Genomic DNA, 15803 nt, shown 5'->3' on the forward strand with positions numbered 1-15803 from the left:
CGACATGCTGTTTCTGGCACAACAAGTCAGCAAATTGATGCGTTCTTTTGAAGTGAAGTTTTTATACGGACGCCTAGAAAGCTTCCTGCGTGGGCTCTCTAAACCAGTTAAGCATCAGATTCGAGCGTTACACGAGAGCGTCAGATTTAGGACCATCACACGATATATAGAGTAGTCATATTTCTTAATATTATTATTATTTTTTATGAAAATAAGGGATGAGACGAGCTGGACCTTCAGCTGATGGTAATTGATACGCCCTGCCCATTACAATGCAGTGCCGCTCATTATATGGACTATTGAAAAACTCGAACATTCTGAGCGGCACTACAACTGTGCTCGTCACCTTGAGACAAGTTGTTAAGTTTCATTTGCCCAGTAATTTCACTAGCTACGGCGCCGTTGTGGTACCCATAATCTAGCCGGCATCCGAAGCAAAGGAGCCTCATACTAGTATTAATCTTGTATTAGATAGGTAGGTACTGTAAAAAACATCATCGTTTTAAAACCCACTCGGTAACCTAAACACACGAAAAACGAGAGCATCGGGTCGCTTAGTGAAATTAATATTTAGTTTTGTACCATGCTGTTTTATGCCGATCTTAAAGCTGTGCTTCTTTCAGTCGTCCCTAGCTAGACGGCACTATTATTTTTTATCTACACCCATGCCTTAAAATTTAAATAATATTGAAGAATCTAAAATAGTTAGCTTATTGCCAACATTTAAACACCCAATGTCCTAATAACCATTACATCATCCAAACGAGTGTTGTAATGAAATTCAGTATATTATTATATCATCCGTTTTCATAACACTACTTTGAATGATATTATGGTTATTAGGACTGGCTTTTTTAATGTTAGCAGTAAGCTATTCAGAATCTTTTATAGAGGATTCATATTATAGGTGTAGATAAAGTCTTGTATGCAACTGTTGATAATTAGGTATTAGAACACTCATGTGACACTATAATCCACATTCGTGTTTTAATACCCCTTATTACACAAAAGTTGCATAAATAACTATTACATTCTACACTTGGGGCGAGGTGACATTACACCTGAAATATGTCATTTTTCATTTGGAAGGCAGATTCCCTAAGAGAAGAACGAGCAAGAAACCCTAAGGTTGCTCTTTTCAAAACAGAACCGCCAGCTATTGGTTTACCAGTTGATCAACGACTTATTGGATGGCATATTATATTAGGCGAACCTGAAAACCATATGTTGGTCGCCTCGTATTCAAGATCCTGTACATTCGGGCCATGTAGTTCTGTCGTCGAAAATCGTTGATCAGTGCCGGAATAAACTTTTATCTTCTATAGAGTCCCCTCTTTTGAAAAGGTCGCGCAGTGGGGTAAAACGAAATCTTCGACAACATTTCACTTATCCCATCGAGTGATTGCCAATTTCGCGATCATCTATAAGGTAAAGTCAAATTGGCTGCGATGAAATTGGGATCGCATATACAGCATGGCAAAACTAAGCTGGCCCACATTCTAGCACACTGTAAAGCTCATTTCATGTATTGCTCCCGTATCTGTGGTGGTCCTTTAAAGTTAAAAGTTATTATATATTTTATGAAATGCTCACATAATGCCTCTATTTATTTACGGTATGTGTGGATTGATGCATCTACTATACTCAATAACTCTTGTGTTTAAAAAGTATTAATTTACTTTTTTTTTCTTTTTTTGACTTACTCATGTAAGCCTTTAAGTTTTTGACATTTGAGTATTTTTGTTGCGTCACTTTGCATACATTGTAATTGAAATGATTTGTAAAACAACTAAATTGTAAATCTTGACTTAAAAGAGTGGCAATGAGTTTCTTGCTACTTCTCATTAGCTCAACCCTTTACGAAGTAGCGGTAAAGTCAATAAGAAACAATATTTTTATATTTTTTTTTGACATTCATAAGTTTCATTTCTGTGACCTACATGAATAAAGTGTTTTTGAATTTGGTCTACCCCAGTATAAGATAGAAACATTTGACTGCGTACAACGTAGAGCTGCAGGAAGTGTCAGGTATGCTGTGTTTTGTGAACGACTAGATCTCATGGCGCTGCGTAGAGACGTGGCTTTATTGTGTGTCTTTTACCGCATTTTTCACGGGCTGTTTTCCAAAGAGCTATTGGACCTGATTTTTGCCTTTAATCTGCTCACAACACGCTTGGTATGTGGCGTTCTTCTACAAAGAGGATGGAATGAGCTTCTTTGGGCGGTCTTTCGAGAACGAAAAAAATAGTACTCGGCCGGCAACGCAGCTGTCATTCCTCTAATATTGCAGGAGAATGAAAACGCTGGTGATCACTTAACAACAGGTACCCCATGCATCCTCTGGCCATATAATGGTTTCTATAAACAGTCCTGGCTTGTTATAATGACGTCAAGACTCAAGGCTCTTATTCTCTTAAGTTTTGGTGCCGTACCTAGGTATATATTTAAGAATCCATATACGTGCCATCACAGGTGCCTTCTAGAAGTTGGGAGTGATTTTGTATCTCTAGTTGCCCCTTCTTGAAAAACTTTTATGGCTTGTTCGGTCTTGCACTCGCCTTGCCTTTTCTCTCAGGTTGAACATCCCTTCTATAATACCAACACAGCCATATGCATTTACTCTAAATATGGGCAGTTAATCCATTTTAATCCATCCTTTACATGACTACTTCAGTAAATATTAATATTTTGAAATTTAGTATAGTTATTCATTGATATTGCTGGTATCGTGTGTATAAAAATCGCAAGAGAAATATGGCCACAAAATAAGTCACTATTTGTGTTTTCAGTTAAGTACAGCTAAATCGCAGCCAACATTCCGACACTCCTTTCAATATGGTAAAAATAACGTAAGTGAAAAAGAAGCACAAAATAAGACCTAATTTCTTATTTTCGGTCTATTTTTAGTCTTGAGGACTATAAGCAGATGAGATATGACATGTAGAGTGCTGATACTCCCTATGGAGTCTACTCTTTCGTATATGTAGTCAGCTCATTCTATTGCTGGCTGCCACAGAATACGTAATCTCTTTAAACTGTTCTGTGCTGGCTGCTAGCTAGACAAATATATCACGTCGCTTTTTCAGACGACAAGTTGTTTCAGGTATAATTAACTGTCCAGCAAGATGATTTGGGTGTTTTTGAAGGAGTGACTTGTTTCTGGGGCTGCAGTTCTAAATTACTTCGTTGACTTGTTTTAGGATTTAGTGAATCTCTTTAGTTGTGAAAGGGCAAAAAATTGCATATACAAAGGGTTGTACACTCATATAAGAACATAGTTCCATTCCATAGGACTAGATTGGTTTCAGTATGACATTGTATGTAAGAACCTTTTTGTCAATTTCGGCGCCTATTTCTGCCGTGAAGCAGTAATGTGTCAGCATTACTGTTTTACGGTATGAAATTACTGAAAGTACTACTGGTACCGGTAGCTAGTGATATTAGTGGACAAACGATTCTTAACATCTTATGTCTCAAGGTAAGGTGTAGTGCCGCTCATAATTATTGGGTCTTTCAAGAATCCTGATCGTCAATGCATTTTTGGAGACTAGCGTTTGGAGATTAAGTAAAACAACTGCTTGAGTAGTATGAAAACTATGAGGAATATGTGGAAGATGATATATTTTACTTCAGTTACATGATATAAACATATACAAAATCCTTAAAACTAGTTAACCAATTACAATTGTTACTTAAAAAATATTTACAAGTTTAGAAAATACACACCAATACTAAAGCTTACATTTTGACCAATAGTTAAACGTTTCTTTCAATAAGAATTGAGAATAATATTATGTGTTCTATCTCGCTCTAAAACTAATGCTATCGCAGTAAACCGCCCAGTGAGCGCGCGCTTGTGTAAACTCGCGTCGAACCTCGATCATCCGATGTCAATGAGCATTTAGCACCCACTCTGTCGCTCATTGATTAAAATTGAATGAATAGTGATGGACGCCGCGACGCTTCAGTCGAGTACGCTCGGCCTTGCTGTGAGGTTGTGTAACGCGGAGCATATGACTGATCACGTGAGTATATCTGTGGTCTTCGAAAGAACGTGACGATGCATGTACTTCGATGAGGTGACTACTGGTGATCTGCATGATTCTATGACTTGATGATTATGAAATGATGTCTATGATTATGAAATGGTTCGTATAAGAGCTAATATTACGGTATATAAAATAAAATGTTCTTTTCAGAACGAATCTTTCGGCATACGCTTATTGCAGTTAATATGCACGATTTATATTTCTACGATCTATAATGCTGCGAAGGTATTACGTTACAAGTTAGATATTAGACATATGTATTAATTGATATTATTGGTTGTAGGTACAGCTACACATTGTAATGGGCAGGGCCTATCAATTTCCATCAGCTGAACGTCCTGCTCGTCTCGTCCCTTATTTTTATTAAAAAAATGATGATTGTTGACAGTTGTCAGCTTACACTTACAGGCTGCAGCTTTTTTGAGGTTATGAAATGATAAACAATTGTATTTTGAGTAAACAATCAACGAAATAGACTACTAAAATTTATTGTTACGAGAAATTATAAGAATATAAGCATAAAATGTCGCGACGGTACCTATTGTGGTTTGCGCAAGAATACTTAGATTTTCGGCTAGCTGTTAGTAATTTACATTGCTGTTGAACGTTGTTTACATTTTGTACTTTAGTAGTTTGAATTGATGTAAAATAACACGAATTTTCTGTTTTTATTTATAGGAAATGCAAAGTATTCTTTCCATGCTTAAGATTGAAATAAAATATGTAGAGAAATCTTACAATAAACCCTATTGGATTGTTGAATTGCCTTCGGAATCTTGCATCAAAAAAATTGCTTCAAGGTCAGTTCTAATAAAGAGTTGCATAGAATTGTGGTCCAGTGCCAATACCGAAGAAAGACTGCATGAAAATTTAAAGAGTGCAATGAAAAATGATTCAGGGAAATGGATAGTAGAAAGTGTAACAGGCGAAAGTAATGATAATCATATTTGTCACAGTAGTTTACTTACTGTGTGTAGTGATCCTAGTAAATCATTTAAAATAGAGGTTGAAACATTTTGCAAACATTTTACTATGAAAGAAAAAGTAGAAAAAATTGAGGTAAATTATTTTCAATACATTTTAAAGATTTAATTAAAACATTACAGTTCTTTGCTCAGACATATTTTCAGCTGTATTTCTATTTATAACTTTTAATTTGTGATAAAGCTTTAAAAATAATGAAGATTTAAATGTCTCAAACATTTTATATTAAGGCTACTACAAGTTGCCAATATCTAAATATATTATTAAATTGGTATAATATATAATTTTACGATAAAAATTGCAGCTATTCAGCTATTTACCATTAGAAGGTCCAGTAAAGCTTAATAATCCTGATATGAAATTTTCATATATTGAATTTTATGGAGTGGATCCCAATAATGTCCCCAAACAACCAGAGCAGCTGTTCTTTGGCAGATGGGTGAGTATTTATTATTATGGTAATAATTAAGTTTAATATATTTCCTTTATATTGTAGGTACTAAAAGACTTGCAGGGTCAATATATCTAGTACAGGGTTCAAATTCCTTTGTATACTTTTGTGTTTGATACAACTCTTATTTGGACCTAATAATGCCAAAATGTATCAAAATTATAATTATTGATACTAGAATAAAAAACTTAAGATCTATTCAGATCAGACATAGGATATATAATCACGAATTATAATTTTATGTTCTTGATAGCTATATAAAACTCAGATTATTTTGGATACCATCACATTGACATCTGGCATTCCACATCCGCGTGTTTTACAAGAAACTTCTTGCCTCGCACAGTCACTTTGTGGAATCGCTTACTGGTTGTGGTTTTCCCAAACCAATATGAGCCATAGGTACCTTCAAGAAAAGAGCATACTCTCACCTTATAGGCCGGCAACATATCTCTTGACACTTGATGTTGTGGACAGCCATGGGTGCTTGCCTCACCTCTCCCCATCCCACAAGCCTCTTGCCCGTTTGCCTCCTGTTATATAAAAAAAACCATGTATATCACAGGTTATATAAATATTTTTAACTCAATCACAAACAAAATGACACAATCCATAAACCTCATTCTTTAAATCAATAATGTATGTAATTGGTTAAATTTTTGGATAACTTGTTTATTGATGTTGTATGAATCTCAACAATAGAAAGATAAGGTTCTTAATAAAAAATATAATATTACAGATAGTGGATGGTCAAAGAGACCTAATTCAGGCTCTGTCACTCAAAAAGCGGAACTTTATTGGTAACACAAGTATGGATGCACAGCTCTCTATACTAATGGCTAATCAAGCTCAGGTGACAATGGGAGATATAGTGCTTGATCCCTTTGTTGGTTCAGGGTCATTGCTAGTTGCTGCAGCACACTTCGGAGGTAATCTAAATATTTGTTTTTGTTGGTCGCACATGATTGTTAAATACAGAGCTGACATGAGTGGTGCTGGTACGGCTAGTGCCATTGGGTCCCATCCAAAAGACACTTCTTCCATCCCCACCCTCCATGTCCAAATGTTTTCGACATTCCAAATATGTATGTATGTTTAAATAACACTCTTAAGGCGAAGGAAAATTTTGTGAGGAAACCAACACACCCTTGCAAAAATATTCAATGGTTGTATGTATCTCCCCCTGTTTGCAGGATTTTTCACGCAAAATAGAGTCAGAGTAGATAATTTATTGAAGTAGGTGTTACTTTGCGGAAATCCATAATTATCCAAATGATTTGAGTTTTCTTTAGTGTTAATTCCGCCAATATTTGTCTTTAAACAATTCGACGCGTGTTTCGCCTCTACACGAGGCATCCTCAGGATTTGTTGTATCGCCAAAATCTGACACAAGACTGAATCAAATCAGGCGGAAGCTGCTTTTTTATACCCTCGTCCCATGAAATGACGCGCTGTGATTGGTCGGCTGTTGTGACGTATTACCCCTGGAAGAGATACGTAACAATGGTGAATACCATTTTGGCGAGACAACGTCCTGAGAAAGCCTCGTGTAGAGGCGAAACACGTGTCGAATTGTTTAAAGACAAATATTATCGGAATCAACACTAAAGAAAACTCAAATCATTTGGATGGTCAGAGTAGAAATCAAGTTGTAGAAAAAAGCCCTCAAATTCTATATACATTGAATGTAGATATGATGCTGGGAAGACTAAATTTTATGGTTATGATTATTATTAAGAGATGGCCATCATCCATATTATCAAATGTAAAAGAGAACACGACAAAATATATGCGTTTGTGTTAGTTGTCGTGGAGCTTCATATGTTATAACAATAAGAGGGAGAATCTCATTTCTGTTACATATGCATGTTCGCTCAATAAGTATGGCGCGCCTGCCCCGCCCACAAGGCCATTCTAAACTCTTTTACCTTATCTTGGAATAGGGTAAAAGGGACCTTCTGCAATTTAACCCCGCAATTTTACGTCTTATAAACCCCATTTGTACGTATCACCGCTCTTCGACAACACCTCTCTTTAAGCCTCGCCTAGTATCGGAATACTGGGTCTCGAACTCTCGAGCTATTGCCAGTTCCGCGCTCATCTGGAGGCAGCCAAACTAGCTTCGATGAATCTGGACGTCATAAATAGAGCGCAGCAATATTTCAAGCCGGACCATATTCTAGCACTCTACAAAGCGCAGGTCCGGTGTATAGCTGTCATCTCTAGTCTGGTGCACCCCAGTATCAGCTTGATCCATTTGACCGCGTGCAACGCAGAGCTGCTCGCATTGTCGGGGCCCCAGTGCTCTGTGAACAGCTGGATCACTTGTCGTTGCGTAGAGACGTCGCTTCATTGTGTGTCTTCTACCGCATTTGTCACAGGGAGTGTTCCGAAGAGCTGTTTCACCTGATTCCTGCCGCTGAATTCCACCTTCGCACGACACGCCACAAAACTAGATTTTGAACGTACATCTAGGTTGACCTTTGCCAATATTTCAATTATAAAGTGCAGCAAATCTGCTTTCCTGCATCCTCTTTACACCATAACACCACCATTATTTAATATCATATTTTCAAAGATGGTTCTGAGAAAACTACCATTTGCTATTTATCATTATTATCATCAATATTCAAATATTTTCCATGCTTTCTGTTATGATGGCTATCTTAAATAGTTTGACGGTAAAAATGTTTTAAGGTTATGTATGGGGTTCAGACATAGACTTCATGATGTTGCATGCCAGAACGAGACCAACGCGCGTGGGACAAAAGGTAACAATGTATGTATGATTAATGTTCCTCTATCAGATAGCTACACTTAGGAGAAGGCCAAATTGGCCTTTAAAAAGCTTGGTGTGCTAAGTAGGGCGAGACAGTACTTCACTATAAGCCAGCTCTTGCAACTATATAAGGCTCAAATTCGACCTCACGTGGAGTTGTTCTCACCTCTGGGTGGATGCTCCCCAGCTTCTTCCATATGACCGCATACAACGAAGAGCGGTTCGAATCATGGACGATCAAGTCTTCTTCGATCGGCTCGATTCTTCGGCGTTGCGTAGAGATGTGGGTTCTCTCTGAATCTTCTACCGTATTTATCACGGAGAGTGCTAAGATGAGCTGTTCGGGTTCCAGCGGCCGAAATCAAAAAATGCAAAATACCACCCGCATCACTTTAACGACTGGTATTCCACATCTGCCCGTTTCTCAAGAACTTACTTGCCTCGCAAAGCCACTTTGCGGAATCAATTACCGGCTGTTGTTTTCCTGAATGAATTCGACTTAGGGATCGTCAAGAAAAGAGCATATCCCACCTTAAAGGCTGGCAACGCATCCCTTGACACCTGATGTTGCAGATGTCCATGAGTAGTTGCCTCAACACTCCCCATCCCGCTAGCCTCTTGTCCCTTTCCCACCCTCTTATATATAAAAAGGTAGAGATAAATTGATTTCATTGTATACATGAAATATAAACGGCTTTATTACGCGTTGGAGGCCGGACGAAACCCTGCACACATTAACGTCTGTGTTCAAATGGTCTTTTCATTGCCTATTTTTTAATTCTGCCTGGAACTGACGTCACGTAGATGGAGGCCAGTACCATTTTTAACGCACGGGGATCATAAAAAAAACTTTCTTCTGAGCATTATTATATTCTATTATCAACGTATATTTTATGGAAAAGGGGGACAAAGGACCGTACGTGTCACCTAATTTTAAATGATCTCTGCTGCCCACACTTAAATGAAATAACAGAGTAATTACAGGAGTGTTGCTGGCAATTTAGGAAGGGATACGCGACTTTCGTGGGTACGCATGTCGTATCTTCCTAGAAACATCACTCAAGCTCATTCCACAGTTTAGAATTTGCAACCGCACTGATGATAATGATATCAGGGTTATGGCGTATCGGTTGAAGGTGAAATTCGTCAGTAAGAATTAGGAGAAAGAGTTCTTCGGAAAGTTCCCTGTCATAAATGTGATAAAAATACACAATGAAGTGACGTCTCTTACTCTTCATAGAGCCCCAGATTTCCGAAAATCTTCGTTGCACACAGTCATAAGGTATTGGATTTCACCAGATCGGAGATAAGATCTCTACTCCATATAGTTCCAAGTGATCGTGTCATTAACAGTTGCATTCTCATTTGTTAAAAAATATAATTGAGGTACACTCATGAAATCTTATGATTCAGGTTCGACAAAAGGAAGAAAGTATTAAGGCTAATATGAAGCAATACGGGATAGAGTCACATTATTTGGATGTTCTAGTGAGTGATTTCTCCTTGCCACTCTGGAGGAATGACCTCAAATTCGATGCTATTATAACTGACCGTAAGTAACACAATAATTTTGTATGCAAACCCTCTATTGTGTCTAAATGCTAAAGACTTGTTTTATTACCGTAGTCAATATAATTGTCTTGTACATTTTTATGACTTGCAGTCTTAATATTGTCTAGACAGTGTTTTGTACCTATATCAAAATCATTACCACCTTTAATACTATTCTTTTTTTATCTTATTTTGAACTGAATTTGTGGAGTACTTGTGTGTGCCGGTCTGTAGGTTAGATAATATATAATAGGTGTGATTAAGTTTTCAGTTTATTCATAACTTAAACCAAATACAATGAGGGGGTAAACAATTTAACTAGTCGTTTAGCATATGACCGTTATATATGTGTATACTGTTTTGTTCTTGAATTATACCTGAGTTGGATGCGTAAGAGAGGGACTTGGTTTTGTTTATGTATAGTGTCAGGAGATTCCGCCAAAGCCAGTGGATTACTGTAGATAAATCTGCCTTGGCATGAATCATCTCAGTGTCATTAGCATTCTCTTGCAGTTATTTATAGTCAATTTGCAAAAGTCGTCGATATAAACTAAGAACAGGGTAGGTCCTAGAACTCTACCCTGTGGTATGCCAAAAAGCAAAGGTTCGGGGAGCGAATAATCTAAATCTAATAAAATATAATAATTTAAATCACTGCAAACGGTTTACAAAATATGTTTGGAAGAGATTGTAGGGGATGCCTCTGACGCCAGCTTCCTAAGTAGAGAGATATATTGAATGTTTTACAATATATAGTGTTTATTTCCCTAACTTTCACTAAATCGCTTCACTTCACACAATTGACACGCATTTCGCCTCTAAATGAGGCATCTTCCGAAGTTAATACAAGTGGTAGGCTCCTTTGCACAGGATGCCTGCTATTATTATGCGTACCACAACGGCGCCTATTTATGCCGTGAAGCAGAAAGGTGTAAGCATTATTGTGTTTCGGTCTGAAGGGCACCGTACCTTGTGAAATTACTGAGCAAATGAGACTTAACATCTTATGTCTAAAGGAGACGAGCGCAATTGTAGTGCCGCTCAGAATTTTTGGGTTTTTCAAGAGTACTGGCCAGCACTGCTTTGTAAAGGGTAGGGTGTATCAATTACCATCGGCTGAACGTCCTGTTCGTCTCGTCCCTTATTGTCTTAAAAAAGAGTATTGACTCGTCAAAGGCGGGGAAAATTATTCTATTGTCAGTATTAGATGCTAATTTTCAAGGTAATTTGTCGATGTGTTCCTGAGAAAGAAGGTCTTATAGACGGGCAACAACAAAGTGATCCTATAAGAGTTCTTTTCTAGAAAAATAAAGTCCTAAAAAAGGAGATTATGTGTTATATTATTGTGTCATTAGCTATAATTTAACACAGACAAACAGATAAATTATTAATGTTAATGTTTGGTAAAGTTGAAATATTGATTTGATAAAGGAATAGAAATAATTAGTATACATTTTCTTTAATAGTATTGGAAGTCAATTTTCAGTTTGTCGAGTAGTGTTGTTGAAAATGATAAAGTGAATTACGTGCGGTAATTATGGTATATCTACGCTATAGAAAAGTAAAATATGATATTTAAAAGGCGTAAAAGGCATTTATTTTCTCAAAAGTGATTCCTTTAGAATTCTTTCTGATGTCATTTCTTATAACTACTAGATACTACTACCGCTTCGGAAACAAATGGCGCTCTGAGAGAGATGAAGCGGCGCAAGAAACTCTCCCAGCATTAAATTTAATAAATAATAATAATTACCGTTAATATGTGCATTTTCACATTTTATTTTACGCCCTACTAGGCATTCAAGCCAAACACATCACAACGCGCTGCAGTATAAATATTTATTCATAAAATCAATTTTTAAGTGCGCAAGTCATTAGTAACTCCATCAAGACCCATATCCTTACCAAAATTTTGCCTCTAACGTAGGAGGTACTTCTATACTACCACTCGTAAATGCCCTGCGGATAATTTCATTAATGCTGGCGTTGGAAATAATATGGCCTACCGATTTTAGGCATTGAAGCAGTGGCGTGCATTGGTTTTCTACGAAGGTAGGCACTGTAGATCTTGTCGTATTTGCGTTTTAGTTCGACAGCGCTAGGTTTGGAACTCTAAATATTCATGTTGTATGTGTTTCACTATAGTTTTCTGACCATTTGGTCAACCTAATACTTTAGCTTATGTTATTCTAGGTACAAGTAGGTAACTAGTAATATAATAGTTAGAAATTGAGGTATTGCACTGGTGTAGTCTGCCCTTTGAAGGTTTTTACTAGGTAGGTGTTTAAGAGAAGTTAGTTATTAATACTAGTGGTATTTATTTATTTAGGTTCTTAATATGGTAAGCATTTCCTAATTACCTATGTAAAATGCACGCCCCTGCATTGAAGTGACTATTGTATTATGAAAATGCATTCAACAGAACCTTAAAAAATTTCAGCCCCATACGGCGTAAGGGAACCCACAGAGAAGATTGGAATAGAAAAAGAGAACTATACCCTTGCTGAGGATTACCTTCCAAACCATGTGCCGTCCAAAGTGGAGTATGGACTGTCCCACATATACAGTGACTTGTTGAACTTTGCAGCAACACATTTGCACATTGGCAGGAGGCTGGTATGCTGGTATCCATTAGTAAGGTGATTAATTAGCGACCTGAGCAAACTTTAGATTAGATTAACGAATAGTTGTGTCTGTTCAAAAAAAGCAATAAATAACATATTGCCTGGTATTTTGCAAGATTGTTTTGCTTTTCTATAGATATCCCTCCAGCTATCTTTTACTAATTCAAACAACAGAAAAGGAACGCTTATTCCGCATAAATCCTTAAGGTATCCTGTGTCTTATCAGGCTTGTCTCACTCCCCGGGTAGATATCGAATTCGTAAGTGTCTACGCGCGGCGGCCACGCCAGTTTGCTATCGTCAGGGACTCACGAGTGCCCACGAGTGATCAGTGTTCGTTATCTACTTCGCCGATCCGACCGATCTTTTAACAATCATCAGCCGGAAGAAGTCCACTGCTGGACAAAAGGCCCCCCTCAAAGATTTCCACGACGACCTGCGCTGCCCTCATCCAACGTATTCCTGCGATATTGACCAGATCGTCGGTCCATCTTGTGGGGGCCGTACCAACACTGCGTCTTCCGGTACACCGGTCGCCATTCGAGGACTTTACTGTTTCAACGGCCATCTGTCCGTCGAACTATGTGCCCTGCCCACTGCCACTTCATTTTCGCAATCATTTGGGCTATGTCGGTGACTTTCGATTTTTAGATCTCCTAATTTCTGATTCCCTCTCCATTGGCCTCTGAGCGACCATGAGCTTTCTCATAAGGCCCATAGTTAGCGACCACTTCTGCGTACCGAGTCATCACTGCCAACACACACTGGTGAAAACCTTCGACTTCAGATACTGTGGTATTAAAGGTCAAGGTGGTTATTATTATTATTATTAAGTTACAATTTCAGCGTTCTGTCAATGCGTATTATTTTACGTGTATTAAAAGATTGCTTATAATTAGGATGATTTGAGTGAATGTATCAGAAAGCTATTGAAACAAGCTATAAGACTATGTAAAATAAACCATCTTATAAACAAAATAATGGTCAGAACTTGGTCAGGGCGTAGTGTGCCGTACGGCACTTTCGATTTTGGTGTATCTGCAAAATCTATTGCCCTTATTGGTGCACTTGCCGATTCGGAAGGTTAATTTTGTGGAATTTTCTGTACTTGCTCTATTATAGGGGTAATCTTTGGTCTTGTAAACAAATACTTATATGTGATATGTCAGGAGTGAATTCGAGGCCTCCCAGCTACCGTCTCACCCGTGTCTCCGGCTGTTGGCCAGCTCGGAGCAGGTGCTGAGCCGGCTTGTGTCCCGCCGGCTGCTCACCTTCGAGAAGATCAGTGACGCCCTACCTGACGTGCCGCTCGACCCCAACGCCGCTCATCACAACTTTAGGTACGTACTGTTTATAAATATTGGTACTAAAAATGGCGAAAAAAATACGTAGTTTAGATATTTGACCAGAGTACTTAGTTAATTGATACGCCCTGCCCATTAGAATGCAAAATCGCTCAAGATTCTAGAAAAACCCCAAAAATTCTGAGCGGCACCACAACTGCGCTCGTAACCTTGAGACATGTCAAGTATCATTTGCCCAGTAATTTTACTTCCCCGCTTCAGACCGACACACAATGACACCGAAACAATAATGTTTATACATTACTGCTTCACGGCAGAAATAGGCGCGGTACCCATAATCTAGCCGGCATCCTGTGCAAAGGAGCCTCCCACTGGTGTTATGAAAATAGCAAGAATAATAATAATAATCTAATAAACACGATGGTTACTATTTGACGTCAATGTAAATCCTATGCATTAAATTTTTTCTCAATTCTCCTCGGATAGATTCTTAATCGCTTATAGTTACAAACTAGTATTAGTCTAAGCAACAGCATTCACTATGATTGAATGTTGGGTAGCACTTGGTCCAGTGTCCATAGAAATTTGGTCAATATCTTTTAAAACCCACTTAACGCTTGGTCTTATAAATATAACGTCACAGTTCAATGAACCAAATACAACACATCTGTCACCATAACATTGTCATTTTATTATAAGTCAACAGTCCAAGTACTAAAATAAAATAAGGTTTATCAATAGTTAAAATAAACATTATATATAATTTATTTGTATTAGTTAATAGTCATTACTTTGAAGACATTGTTTACTTATTATATACTTAACCTGTAGATTAATTTATACCTTTTTACTTTATTAAGTTTTTCTTTTTTGTGATTATTTAGTTTTAATACAATCTCTTTACGCCTGAAACACAGGATTACCTAGTTCAGGTACAGTGTTAACTAGATTTAAAGTAAGACTTGTATTATTATTATTCTTATTTTGTAATGTAATATTTTCTTAATAAATAAATTGAAATAGTGAGGTGTGCAATAATCTACTAGTCTTAGAGTCAATGACTGATCCATAGTAGATATAAACAATAATTGATACTGTACCGATCAATAACTAATTATATGTATTTCAAGCATCTAGAATACTCTCCAAAGCGGGGGAGTGCTTTAAACGACATCTAAAAGAATTCCAAAGGTATAAATTTTGAGGAAAAAAAATGCCTTGTTTCAACCACGGACTAGTAAAAAAATAAGGACTCCGTGTCACCTTACATAACACCAAAACAAGCCGATTAACGTGTAAATACATAGCCTCACGCACATACATTTACACTACTACAGGCCGATAGGCGGCCGTTATGAGAATTGTCATCGTCTGTTACAGATCAGTTTGCGTCTCAATAAAATATTTTAAAAAGTTGTGAAAAAGTTTAAAAACGATACTATATATAAGTATTTGTGGCCATATATGATTATTTGAGGGAGAAAAAATTGTGTAACTAGTATACCCCGTAACCGCACACGCACTAGCATAACGGTGCTTCACTTGCTAATGTCACGGCGCGGAGTCCTTCTTTTTCTACTTGTCCGTGGTTTCAACGTGTTTGTTATTTCAGGGACAAATATTTCGCGGTCGGTGAAATAGGTCGACAAGAAAGGAGGGCGAAGAAAGCAGAAGAAATAGCAATCAACAATACCAGAAGGGCGCAAAAAGTATCAAATTTAAAATAAATGATTATGAATAAGTATTATTGTATTTTTAATCCATTATATATATATAAATATACCGGGTGATAAATATACGTGGTGAACTGCCGGACCCATAAAATGAAGACTAAGATTTAAGGGGGTGTTTCAATAATAATTACAATCATTTTACCATTTTTTAATTTATTCTATTCTTATTTCTAGGCAGCATGCAATAGGCGGCCATTTAGCCACGGCGCACAGATATTGTGACCAAAGAGGATGTAAATACTAAGAATAAATAAGAGGTGGGACTGCCTAAGTAAAAATTTAGTTTAGTATGGAACGAACAGTCATTTTAAATAGAAATTACAATATTA

The 15803-nt window shown here is 37.4% G+C and overlaps 1 protein-coding gene across 1 annotated transcript; it reads left to right on the forward strand.

Moving 5' to 3' along the window:
* The first annotated feature begins 4441 nt into the window (after positions 1 to 4441).
* LOC126974395 (tRNA (guanine(10)-N2)-methyltransferase homolog) lies at positions 4442 to 15485 on the forward strand. Its single transcript, XM_050821874.1, has 9 exons — positions 4442 to 4629; positions 4728 to 5108; positions 5338 to 5472; positions 6224 to 6413; positions 8182 to 8255; positions 9677 to 9815; positions 12255 to 12453; positions 13607 to 13777; positions 15354 to 15485. The coding sequence occupies exons 1-9, from the start codon at positions 4573 to 4575 to the stop codon at positions 15466 to 15468; spliced, it is 1461 nt and encodes a 486-aa protein (XP_050677831.1). The 5' UTR covers positions 4442 to 4572; the 3' UTR covers positions 15469 to 15485.
* Positions 15486 to 15803: the final 318 nt, after the last annotated feature.

The sequence above is a fragment of the Leptidea sinapis genome, chromosome 32 (assembly GCF_905404315.1).
Source record: "Leptidea sinapis chromosome 32, ilLepSina1.1, whole genome shotgun sequence".
Lineage (NCBI taxonomy): Eukaryota > Metazoa > Arthropoda > Insecta > Lepidoptera > Pieridae > Leptidea > Leptidea sinapis.